Here is a 12,892-nt window from a genome sequence, read left to right on the forward strand (position 1 = left end):
CTACAAAAGCAATCAATTTGCAATAATAAATCAGATTATTAAAAAGGAAATTATACTTAAATATTAAGTTACAGACACTGTTGGGACCGAGAGGAAAAAGATTTCAGTGCAAACACAAAGGTTGCGTATCTTCACGGTGTGTTAAATAAGAAATTTGACACTTCTCTCCTGAACACAAAAGGGCCAACAATTAAGAAAAAGCACAGCAGACTGTGGTACAAGGGTATCTGCCCTTTTGATCAATCAACCTGGGAGTAGGAAATGTGGAAAATATTGATTACACAGGATAAACTTGCATACTGAAGGGGGTTCTTTTGAATGTGGGAGTGTTTGTTAATATTTTAGTAGCTGGTTATTTCATCATCGCCTACAAAGTTGTTGAGAGAGTGCAACCTCTGTGTTTGCACTGAAATCTCTATCCCCTCCAGTCCCAACTTTGAAAGTAATTTCAGGTTAATAGTCTTCTGAGTGTTATTTTCGGTTAATGTGGGCTGTGGAAATGCAGCAAAATAATTTATTTTTATCATCATTAACAAGATTAAATGAGACTTGCTTTCATCTATCAAATAGATATACAAGGTAATACATGCAATAAGTGTCATTTTTTTTCTCTCCTTTATCAAATTTATTAATGCATTGAGATCTGTTAGACATGCCAGTAGCAATATATTACTCTCACCGGACAAATACAAAATACAAAAAATGTAATAATAGAAAAAAAAATAACAAGGTGAAAGATTTCCGCCCGGTGCACATAACTCAGATACCGTGTGCCATCCCCCACCTCAGCACAAATACTTACCTCTGTGCCACAGCTAGTCTGAGCTGACACCCTGCAGGTAATGATAAAGGAGAGCAAATGCTAATAGTAATATCCTCAGACCGATGCAGTGTGCAAAACCAGAGATTTGTCAATTTGTTTATTGTCCCTACACATTTTTTTGTGCTAGTTAGTTGTGTTGCTGCCATTCCCACTTTCCGCATTATTCCTGTTCCTTTTTTAATTATCTTCTCAGGACCTTGGGCAGCAGCTCAATTCCAACTTTCAATTCTGTGAGAGATTATATTTTGACACGGCTCAGTCATATTATTTGATTTCAATTTCATAGTAAATGTGGAAACAGCCCAGCAGCCCTAGTCATGAATATGGTGCAGGTTGGATGCATAATGCACTGTATTTTTTCAGAGGAGTTTAAGCATAGGAAGATAAATAAATTGTGAAAAAATATGACTCGGGCCTGCCTGTGAAAAGTGCTGGTGCTGTGCCCGGTCACTTCTGGAACATCTCCTGTGATTCATTTCCTATCCTGCCCTTGTTTTCGCTCATGAATAGCAAGCAGATATGGATTACTGAATATAAACAACGTCCTAAATTGACATGCCAAAGTGGTCACTTTCTGATAAATGTTTTTTGTGTCGTGATATATTCCTGTCAGTCAATGGCAGCCAGTAATGTGGTATCAGCAGGTTATGAATGTAACGCCTCTCTGTTGTTCACTCAAAGATGTAATTCAATGAGCAGTCAAGTGATATTTTATCAGTTTTTCTTTTAGCCTGCTGCTTTACTCACTGTTGCAAAACTCAGGAAACTGGAGAGCGTTGCACCCACAAGGAAGAATTACGTAAAAGAGAAAGAGTGAGAGAGAGAGAGCGTGCCAAACTGTGTGAAGAGTGAGTGTAGAAGTCAGAAAAATAAAGAGGCCCTGTGACCACATGGGGTTGCTGAAATAGAGCAAAAGCCACAGTAGCGGGTATCAGCTACAAGCTGCTTGTTAGCACGAGGTAAAGTGGCAACACACTGCTGTAATAATCAAGAATGCAACTGTTAAAGTTTTATTTGCAATTAAAAAAAATAATAATTAAAACCCCCGTGGTTGGATTTCAATATTCCTATCTTTGGTGACTACTAGTTGTAAAATCAAGAAAGACTTTAAGCTGTAATCACATAAAAATTACGCACATGTAGAGGTTTTAAATAAATAATACATACGTCTCAGTTGTGTAATATGAGCCTTGTTTTGATCATCTTAGCGCATTAAAACTGTGCCAGGCTAATTTCCACATTGGCAGTACAAAATGGAGACAACATATTTTACAGGGATTTTCAACCTTGGGGTCAAGAACTCACTTGTAGATCCGAGGAGTCCCAAAGTGACAAATAAGGTAGAAAAAAACCTTTATTTAAAACGTAGGTATTTTTTCAGACTTTTCTCTACTCACCCGCTCTGTGGTCACGTCCTGCCACAGGATACCAAAGGGAGGGAGAGATTCATGTACTGACTTGGGTGCTGTCATTTATGATCATGTGGCTCTCTTTGATCAGGGCTGAGCTAATCAGAAATAATGTTTGGACCTGTGTTGTAAACCTCTTAATTTAATGTGTTTAAATCCCCTCTGTGTTCACCCATAGATGACTGGAACAAATTCGCCAACCCCTACACCAAGAAAGAATTTGGCAAGTGGGAACTGATTCTGCCGGCTAAGTATGACAAGTCTCCAGCTGTGACTCATAAGACCAAACTCAAGGTAGAGAACAGAACATCTTCATGCCTATCTTCACTCCCTCAGTAGGTGTCATCGTGCTTTGGCGGCCTGGGAACTTGTCACTGTAATGTGCGAGGGAGATTCCCTGTCATGTGTGGTTGTCTTATGAACCCGATGAAAACCTGGCGTGTCGCCGTCAACAACATGTCATACTCACAGCGCGCAGAAGGGAGATTACTGTATGTACACAATCTGCACAGTGGAGGGTAAATACACCTGAGGAGTCCCACTGATGGCTTTTATTTCAACTCCCATCTGCGACACGTGTCCCTCAGGACACTGGGCCATGTTTGCTCGGTGCAGAACACAGGCCACAGTAGGTGTAGATGATTGGTTTTTAGCTCTTGTAAATAATTCATCAGGGTTAAATGCAAAAGACGCACTGCCCATTATGCATTGTTCCCCCCCCCCCGAAAAAAAAACCGCACGGATGAGAAATAATCCTGAAATGAGATGCCAGACAAGGAATGGATGGCATCACGGCGCCACTCTCCTTGGGACTGGGTCATCGTTGGCACGCTCCTGCGCCCTGGACAGCCTGCCCAGCTCCCATTGTCAGTGGAGGTCAGTCTAAGGACGATAAGAAGCAGATGGAAACGCTGGCACCTGGCCTTTCTTTGTGCACCCCCGCTGCCTATGAATGGCTGTCTTGCTGTGAGCTCCACTTTAGAATTAGTTCCACAGCACTCCCTCGTGGAAGCACAAGCTTAGCTCCAATCACTCTCATGTAGAGCAGCTTGCCCTTCCATCCCCTTTGTTCGGGGGCCCAATTTGTCTCCATAAACAAGCACTGTCCTTTTGTGGGTACAGTATTTACAATGAGCTCTTTCGGTTGTAAGCGTGCAAGACTTTAAAGAAGTGAACTGAAGATTTATCTAAGCGATCGAATGCCCGGATTTCCATCCACACCTAACTTCTCGCAAATTGCTTGGCTCTTAGTTGTTTTTCCTGTCCACGTTCCCCTCAGCCTGTCCAGCAGTCTGATTTTTCTTTAATGTGCCTAATGCTGGCCAATTTGTCTGAAGGACCACCGCTCTGTCAGGCTTTATGCCAGTCCATTTATCCAACTATCTTTTCCTAATCCTATAAACTGTGAAGCATGTCATAAGGGGAGCCAGGCAGCTAACCCCCAGGTGGCCTGGCCATAATGAAAAAACCCCAGAGGGGGGTCTGGCCAATGGCTCACAGGCAGGTGGCATTGGAACAGTCATTACTTCACAACAGTAGCCAGAATTAGTTGGGTTCTAATGCCCGTTCCTGCAGGGGACAAAGCAGGGTGAACACATACTGTGGGTAACACTACAGGATCGATTTCTTAGTGGGTCTTTCCAACTCTCACGCTGGCTTTCTCCTTTCTTATTTGGCTGATGGAGGCAAAGTTACTTGTCAGTTAGATTTCCAAACTATACTTTTAACCCCCTTCCAATCTTGAATTGCAGACATAATAGATGAGAGGCAAAAGGATAATGATTTAGATTTCCTGTTTTTCTAAATTGCTCCCTGGCTCAAATCCCTTGTCAAGATGGGCCAGCGGAGTGGCTGTGTTAAAACCAATGGAGAAGCTGCACACAACATAATTACAATTGAATCTAGATTCACCACACAACAGGTTCTCTGGTCAATACCGTAGCTTTTTGTCCTCTACACCGTATTATGTCCTCATTGCCCCCCGAGAGCCCTGTGTAATAATTTTAGAGCTGTGAGTTTTGCGTTAGAGAGCCGGCAGCTGCTCTCTGGAAGAGGGCCGCTTTTCATGTTGACATATTGAAAAATGTTTGGTTTATTGGTTGAACAATCTGCACCATTTCTTCTGTATAATGGATGGGGAGTAACTGCACAGTTTTTATGATGTAAGCATTTCATGGCTGGAAGATGTAAATATATGCTGACATTAAAATCCCATACATCCAGGGACAGAAATATACACAGGACCTTGAAACCTCCTCTTAAACTAGAGGGCTGTTATTTCTGGCTTATTTTTGCAATTATGCTTTTACTTTTGCATCACTTTCTCTGTTTTGCATTAGTTTGCACACTGTTATCCTACAGGAAGGAGGGATTCCTGTCCTTTTTCAATCCAGATTTCCAATGCTGCAATGTGTATCATGTAGTCTGTATCCGTTGTTCGCTTATTAGACAATGTGTGTGTCCCCTCCCTCTCAGCTTATGTAGAAGTGCCTGTAATGTCTTTTGAACGTCCCTTCTCTATGTCATTGTTTAAGTGCCCTTCCTATAACATAACACTCATTTGTCTCATTTTCCCAGGTGGTCGTTCACACTAAGGAAGGTGAGCGGCTGTACAGGATCTCCCCGTGGGCAAAATACGTGACCAAGGATGATAAATCTGTCATCTACGACTGGGTGCACTGGGATCCCCCTCAGCCTTACATCGTAAGTTAGTATTTGAATGTATAAAACAAGAAAAAAAAGCATTTATTTTCTTGTTTTACATACTATTTTTTTAGAGATCTATTTGTCTATTTTTTTCATTTTAAAACTGGTAAATAAGTCAGTACAAAAATCTGGTTAAAATTTGATTTAGAAAAAAACTAGTGCAGCTCAATGATTCATAGAGAGATTGGGTTATTTTTTGCCACTGGAAGCATTTTCTGAGCTGTCAGGATTGCAAGAGGACCTTTTTTTAATGTGAGCGGTGAGCGGCGATGATCGGTGTCTTGTTGCAACAGCGAACAACAGATTTTGGGTGCCAGGAAACTGAAAAATCAGTTTAAAATGAGCAAATTTTTCTTGTGAAACAATTTGTCTGATTGTGAAATTCTCATCACAACTTTCATGATTTTATTTGAAAGAAGAAAAAAAAAGTTAAGTCTCTAAACTACTGTATTTGACTTTGCTCTGTCTCAGCTTTTAAAATAGCTTCCAATGTACTGGCCCTTCCATCGCTTCTTTGATTTGATTTGTTGTGAGCACGCAGTTACCTTTGAAATCAGTCTTACATCTCAAATCTAAAGCTGCTGTGGCCACTGTTGATGTGGGAGCTGCTTGATGCTGCTGATTTGAGAGGCTCTGAATGTATCTCAGTGCTATTTGATGTCCTCGGCACAAGTGTGCACAAGCAAAAGAACAAGAGGCTATTAAAGACCACCTTGCCTTCTTTATCGCTTGTTATTTGCCACCGTTTTAATTAGAGAGGCTCTCTCACTAGCCGTATATTTGCTTTATTTACAAGTGGCAATCATGTACTTCAGACAGCGGGCTCACAAGGCCTGGTGGGTAGCCATCAGGAAATTTGTTCGATGTATAAAACAAATCCCTCTCCCGTTGTGTAACTCGGACATAGTGAATCATAGATCTTTTAATATTTAACGTGCAGAACTATTATCAGCCTCTGTGGCAAGATATTGGTGCAGAGATTCAAAAAACCCACACTATGGTTCATAATTACTCACCAAATGGACTGTATTTTTAGCAGTTTTAGGAAAAAGTGCTGGACTGTCATGATTTTCAGTCTAATGTTGGTTTCCTTTCCAGCAAATTCACCCTCGGCCAAAGAAGCCCTTGAGCCTGAGAACATACGAGGCGCACGTGGGCATCGCTTCACCAGATGCGACGATCGCCTCGTACACCAACTTCACAAAAAACGTGTTGCCTCGTATAAAAGATCTGGGTAAGACATGAGACCACAGTACCTCTATGGCATTATTCTCTTCCCTTTTGGCCTCCCGTTTTTGTTTTGCTGGTTACTCACGTCTGTATAAAAAAGTGCACAGCAGTCGTCCTGCTGTGATCCTCCTCATCTAAATGTCAGTCAGAGCTTTTCCTGACTCAACCTGAGAACATTTTGTATCTTCTCCAGCCTCGAACAGAGAGGAAGGGAAGCATTAAGGTGATGTTTGTATATACCTCCCTACGCATCAAATCTGATTCAGCTATGGGGTGTTTGGAAAAACAATAGTTAAGGGGTTCGAGAGCTGTTTTTTTTTTTTTTTTTTTTTCTTTTTTTAAATAACTGCCAGTGTCCTGTGCCATCTCCGTCAACACTGCTCCATAACCCAACACACATGCCACGCCATGAGTGCAACTGTTCCTCCACCAGCAGCATTTTCAGTGGCAGACCTGTCACACTCCCTCTGCACAAAACCACATCAGCAAGTCAACATCCTGTTTACTGGCATGACCTGAAGGGATCACTGACCATTGGACAGCACAGCACAAGTCACACCACACAGCAGTTATGGCTCCAAAACTGACAACTTGTTTCCATTTCCATGATCTGAACTCAGACAGCCAATAGTGGAGAAAAGGCGTCTTCCTGCATCTTGTTTCGTTCAGGAAAACAAATTATACAGACTTGTACTTAGGGTGAGATGAGATGAGCTGAATTTTATATCATGATAAATTGTCAGATTTAGTTTTATAACAATAAATAAAACAAAGTATTTCTCTAAATACATAATGATATGTTTTTCTGTTCCGCCTGACTCACTTCTGATTTGAGTTTTTGGACGTCTGGACTTGACAGTGGGCTGACTGACTGGTTGAACCTCTGCTTATGTGTCACCGGCTGTTGCTGCTATTCTCGGTTTAATTATACAAGATTCAGACAATTTATTTGTTGAATATCGTGATGTGATTCAACGTTGTCTGTAATGTCTGTATAAACAGAACTGTTCTTTTTCCCATCAACTCTATCAGATAAAAAAACAACTATTCATCAGGCAACTGTGACTGTTAATGCGACTGTTAACATTTTCCTTCATATGTTAGTCAATAGTTATCTAGTATTCGTGAAATTAATACAAAACCATGTGGTAAGAGAGTTGAAACGATTAAAAATCTAAATTAAGTGTGAATTTGAATTTTGGCAAGATTTTGACTTTACTTTTATTTTTTTGGCTTTTTTATAAAAGAAATTAAGAGGCAAGCCACAACTCTGCCTGACAAACTGTTTGGACAGCAACACAAAATTTAAAACATTAACTAATTATTCGATAAATTTGAAAATTTCCAATACTGTTAAGTGTAAGTGTGACTTTTAGTTATGCCAGCAAAACATCGTTATGGATGGCGAAGTCAGCCTGGCTGTCTGTCGGTCCACCACAAATTGCATTTCTTTCAATTTGCCTTAATTTTTCTTTCTTTCTTTTATGTGTTGTCTGTTTCCAGTTGATCTCTGGACCAGAACTGTGCCTTACCATGGTGAATTGAAGTTAATCAAACACAGCGTAATGTGAAATTCTCATTCAAAACAACACAGACTGAATTTTGGAAACATTTTATTGTAACATTTTTGTGATCTTGTCTCGCTATTGACCAAATTTTCTTACTCATTAACTGCGGCGTGCGATTAATATTCATATAATAACTCTAATCATTATAAAAAATAAATTCAAATATGACTTTAACCTAATGGAGCAGATCCATGTCTTTGATTGCGATTCTGCTCATATGAGATGTGGCATCATTTTGCATTTGAATACAGGCTGCTGCAGTGACATTATTAATAGGCACAGATATGACTGGCACAGCAAACCAGGAGCAATCTGATAAATGCTGTTTCCTTGGTCGTGTCATCCTGTTTAGTGGGAAAGGAAACTGCCAGAGTAAATGCTGTCAAAGAATCTACCTGCAGCAGCCGAGGGAATCTGCACAATAGAATTCTCCAGGAGGCTAAACTCCACCATCTCTAGTGACGGCTGACTTTGCCTGCCATTTCATTTTCTTGACTGTGGAGAGAGAGTGTGTGTATATATATATTTATATATATATATAGAAATATATAAATATATATATATTAATATAAAAAAAGAGAAACTTCCTCTCACCCCGGTGCTTTGTCACTCTCCTTCAGAAGCCAAAGCTTTTTTTCTCTCTCAAGCCTGAAAAGAAACTGCGATATAAATAAATAAATCTGCTCCACACAACAGTGAAAAACCACAGGGCCTCCCTCTGGAGTGCTCAGTGGCAGTTTAAAAGCCTGTTGTTCTCTTATTCATAGAAGCAGTTTTCTTAGGTCGTTTTGAAATGTTGTACATGACCTCCTGACTCTGATAGCTGGTGTTTCCCTGTAGCCACAGCTTGTCTTTAGGATACCAGAACTTGTTTCAAAAAGGAAATGCCTGGAGCTCATATATACAATATGACTGTCACGGGTCAAATAGTATCAAGTTGTAATATTTCCATTTTCTTTTTCAAATGAATGTAAATTTTGTGAATACTGTATATCGGTGCAGAATTTTAAATTAACGTTGTCTGTCTTAGTAAAAGTATATAGTTAAATCTTCAAAAACATCTCCATGTTTTAGCCCATGTGGCTAACCAACCCCACACATAAGAATTATTAATAAGAATAATTTGCATTTTTAACAGTTGTTTGGTGTGTGATCTAAGCAGCGGGTGTTATTTTAAGAGAAATTGGGGGATGGCAAGAATAATACCCCCTCCAGTTATTGCAGGGAATGAGTCTATCCAAATAGAAAGGATGTAATGCTCATAATGACAAAGAGGCACCAGGATGTCAAGCTATATTGTATCATTCTGCCATACAGAATGTATAACACACACATATTTTCTGATCATACATAATTTAGTGGTTTACCCACTGCGAATGTCTGAAATATTTACAATCTGTAACACAGAGTTAGGCATATAATCTGGTAGGGAAGCTTTGAGCACATGAAATCAATATGAACCTTTTTGAATAGTAACATTCTTTTTCTTTTTTCTATCCCTCTCCTCTTTGTATTTAGGTTACAACTGTATTCAGCTGATGGCTATCATGGAGCACGCCTACTATGCAAGCTTTGGGTATCAGATCACGAGCTACTTTGCTGCTTCCAGGTAAACGTTTGTCAGCTTCGAAGCATGAATAATATATGTTGTACCGGCTTTCATTGAATAGTTGCCATGATATAAAGCCGCATTAAGCAAATAAAGTGATGTTATATGTAGACCCTTTTGTTATTATGCTATTTATTTTCAGCATTGTTTCAGCAATAGCAGCTAAATGTACATCAAATGTATTTAATTTCATTCAATATATTGACAAGAAGCATGAATTCAGTGTTACCATGACGACACCATTGCCCGTCCTCAAGAGCAACAAAAACGATGAACCCCTCTCAGCCCACGATTTGTCTGGCTGCACTGGAAACAGATGCACCAGTTGCAGTTTCTTCGGTTGCATTTCTGAGAGTGGTTAGGTCAGGGTTTGGGTTAGTGGTCACTTGCGGCAGGGTTAGTGTTAGTAAGTGTGATTTCAAAGTGAATTCTGGGACCTTCATCATTGTTGTTATCACCAATAACCACAGGTATTGCCAAATTGACCAGGCCTGCTATCTTAGTATAATTTGCGGATATATTTTCTTATTTACAGAATCTGTCGTTAATAGAACTGCAAACAGTTAATTTGGAGGGTCTTGAAAAACAAACAGCATCAGTAACTTCCTGCTCAACTCATCTCAAATCAAGGTTAGGAAGTCTGACACCCACAGAAAACCCCTCTGTAAATACATTTGCCTTTGTTCCAGACAGTGGAGGGAGTTGTAGATAAAAGTGGACTAGCCGGAGTATTTATCTTCTCTCAGAGATCCCTCCTTCTTTTCTTCGAGTAGAGCATAAACCCAAAGTGTAATGTATATGGTGTAATTTCACCCATGATTGATCTCTCGATGTCATTTAAAACCCGAGCGGTTGAGTAGCGGGAAGCCGGGTAATACTGTCGCTATGTGTCCTGTTTTGTAAGGAAGCTGATGCAATGATAGCTGGAAGGACGGACAGACATTATTGGTGTGCACACAAAGATACCTGTGTGTTTGTAAATGGAGGTGTTAATGCATATATGCAGTTACTCTGTGGTTTTCTGAGTGTTTCCAGAGTGTGTTCTTCATGACCCTTTAGATGGTATTAAAAGGTTGAAGAGTTACTATATTATATAAAAGCTATCAAATGGAAAAATGCTCATAACCCTGAATGTCAGCGTGGCTGTAATGGATCTTTAGATAAATGAAGGAGATTATGTTTGTGAAATAATATACAGTACTGCTCTAAAGTCACAAACACATTTTAATGAAAATATAAATTCAGTATGTGCACTTGCACTTGCTCCTAAATTGTAGGCCTGCTGACACTGTGATAGTATGTTAAGGAAAAATGAACTCCAAACCGAGGGTATTTTTGTTGCTCATCAAGTTGCACAAGTCACTAACCAGGTTTATTTTTGGGGGAGGGGGCAAGTTAAGGTATAGGACTATGGACTATGGTCTATGGACTATGGACTATGAAATTTGACTGAGAGGTTAGGGAAATTGAAAAACATAATGCACAACACATCTTTGGTCCTTGGAAACATGTACAGATTGTTTTTGAACACGTGTATACATGGTTGCTCTTTTATTTATATGGTTAGAAGCTCAGTTGAGGACAGTTGGTCCATTCGTCTTCTAAGGGTAACTTTGACATCAGGACTTGGCTTTAGGGTTAAGACTACTAGTAAGAGTAAATTTGAGAGGGTTTAGGACGGGGTGGGGTGTGGCTATGGTGAACTAATACAAACTATCTGTATATCTGCAGTCGGTACGGTACCCCAGACGAGCTGAAGCAGCTGATCGATGTGGCTCATTCGATGGGCATCATCGTGCTGCTGGACGTCGTTCACAGCCATGCGTCCAAGAACACAGAGGACGGTCTGAACAGGTTCGATGGCTCTGACTCCTGTTTCTTCCACTCTCCACCCAGAGGGGAGCACAAGCTCTGGGACAGCCGCCTCTTCAACTACTCCAGGTACTTCCTGTTTGGCGCTAGTGTTAACTTCTGTACTTCATATGTGTGTGAATTAACCACGCTGCGGTACATGAATTGATGTGGTTTGCATGTTTAGAAGTACAGTTGATAAAAGTAAACTCAAAAGCCATTAAGGAAGAAAATGTATTAGTAACCTAAATGATCTTTAATTCTTCACAGGAGTTTGAGAAAGTCTTTTAATGTATTTGTTTTGTGTATTTATAAGTTTGAATGAGAAATTTCTTCATCCCGCCACCTACAGTACCTCACCTCAAGATTTTTAAACAACACAAGCTGTTTCTTTTTAGCATAATTATGTGTTTAGTTTGTTTGGCACAAAAATATGTAGTGCACTGATGCACGACTTATTTTTAAGATGTGCATTGGTGCATATGGCTAAAGCACGATGTTTAGGTCAATTTGATGCATTAGTATTGCACACCGCATTTTACATTTTCAGTTCCATCAAGGTGGAGAAAAAAATGTTCTCAGGGAACACTAACAGGTGATTGTGAAGTCTTTTATGGAAGCTGTAAGAGCCTTTTAGAGCATTTTCAACACAGAGGCTGCACTATGTAATTAAATCAGAATGCAATTACTTACTGATGTACAGTAGTTGTGAAAACGTGCTCCTCTACATTTTACATTTTAACCAGCACTGTAGGACTCCTTTACTTTTGCCCGACTTTGTGCTGCTATAATTTTGAGGCAATTAAATCTGACATTCCATTTCTTCTGAGCCTTTTAGCAACAGCCACGATATGAAAAGCAAGGAACCGCCCACTGATTACTGCAATTTGAACTCAACTTTACGTTATGCTCCACAAATGGGGATTAAAAGCTGCATTTGAATGGTTACATATGATACTAAACTCGTGAAAGAGATTTAAAACCAGCCTTGGCTCCATCAGATATATGAATGTTTGTGTTCTTTGTAAACAAGGCTAATAAATGAGCGTTGCGGTTTTAGGGTTTCAGAATTTAAAACAGAAATTGTATAAGCAACATATGAAGAGACTGATAAATGAGGCAAAATGGTAGCTGACATACCACTCTTTATATTTTATGAGACTGTCTGATACAGCGTGACGTGCTGAAGGTCAAAAGCAAGACGTCATGGCAAAAATGACAGATTACATCTCTCACCTTCTGTTAATCTGATATTCCTAAAGCGTAGAAAGGGCTATTAATGGTGAATTTAAATTTTCCTCAAATACTCTTGATTTTATTTCCTTTTTTTACCTTTTACACATTTGTACAGACAGGTGTTGAATTTTAATGCATCGCGAGTGATGATTTGATGTTTCAGTGTTGCTAGGCTTTGGTTATATTCACATTATCAGCTAATTACAAAAGTGCCAGGACAAACGTGAAGGCTCTGAAGTCGACGGGCTGTTCTCTGACTCCGCTCGTGCTCAGTGCACACCAAAACTATTGATTGGTGTTGTTGTAAACCCTGTTAATTAAGTGTCTCTCTTCTTTCCTCTGTACCCACAAAATGAGCCCAGCGCAACATTAAGGAGTCTATCAAATGCCTTTTTTTTTTTTAAACTCGTTTTTTAATAAGTGCGTGTTGGTGTGCAGCAGTTTCCAATACATTACACAA

At 39.8% G+C, this 12,892-nt stretch overlaps 1 protein-coding gene across 1 annotated transcript in view; it reads left to right on the forward strand.

Annotated features, from left to right (window-relative positions):
* Positions 1–12,892, forward strand: part of gbe1b (glucan (1,4-alpha-), branching enzyme 1b) — an 88,813-nt gene that overhangs the window by 11,094 nt on the left and 64,827 nt on the right. Inside the window, exons 3-7 of the mRNA XM_023403619.2 lie at positions 2,411–2,526; positions 4,810–4,935; positions 6,037–6,172; positions 9,255–9,345; positions 11,077–11,286. Of these exons, the coding sequence (XP_023259387.1) occupies positions 2,411–2,526; positions 4,810–4,935; positions 6,037–6,172; positions 9,255–9,345; positions 11,077–11,286 (679 nt within the window). The remainder of the gene's footprint in view (positions 1–2,410; positions 2,527–4,809; positions 4,936–6,036; positions 6,173–9,254; positions 9,346–11,076; positions 11,287–12,892) is intronic.

Source organism: Seriola lalandi, unplaced genomic scaffold, assembly GCF_002814215.2.
Source record: "Seriola lalandi dorsalis isolate HSWRI2012SDOR001 ecotype SW California unplaced genomic scaffold, Sedor1 jcf7180002054163, whole genome shotgun sequence".
Lineage (NCBI taxonomy): Eukaryota > Metazoa > Chordata > Actinopteri > Carangiformes > Carangidae > Seriola > Seriola lalandi.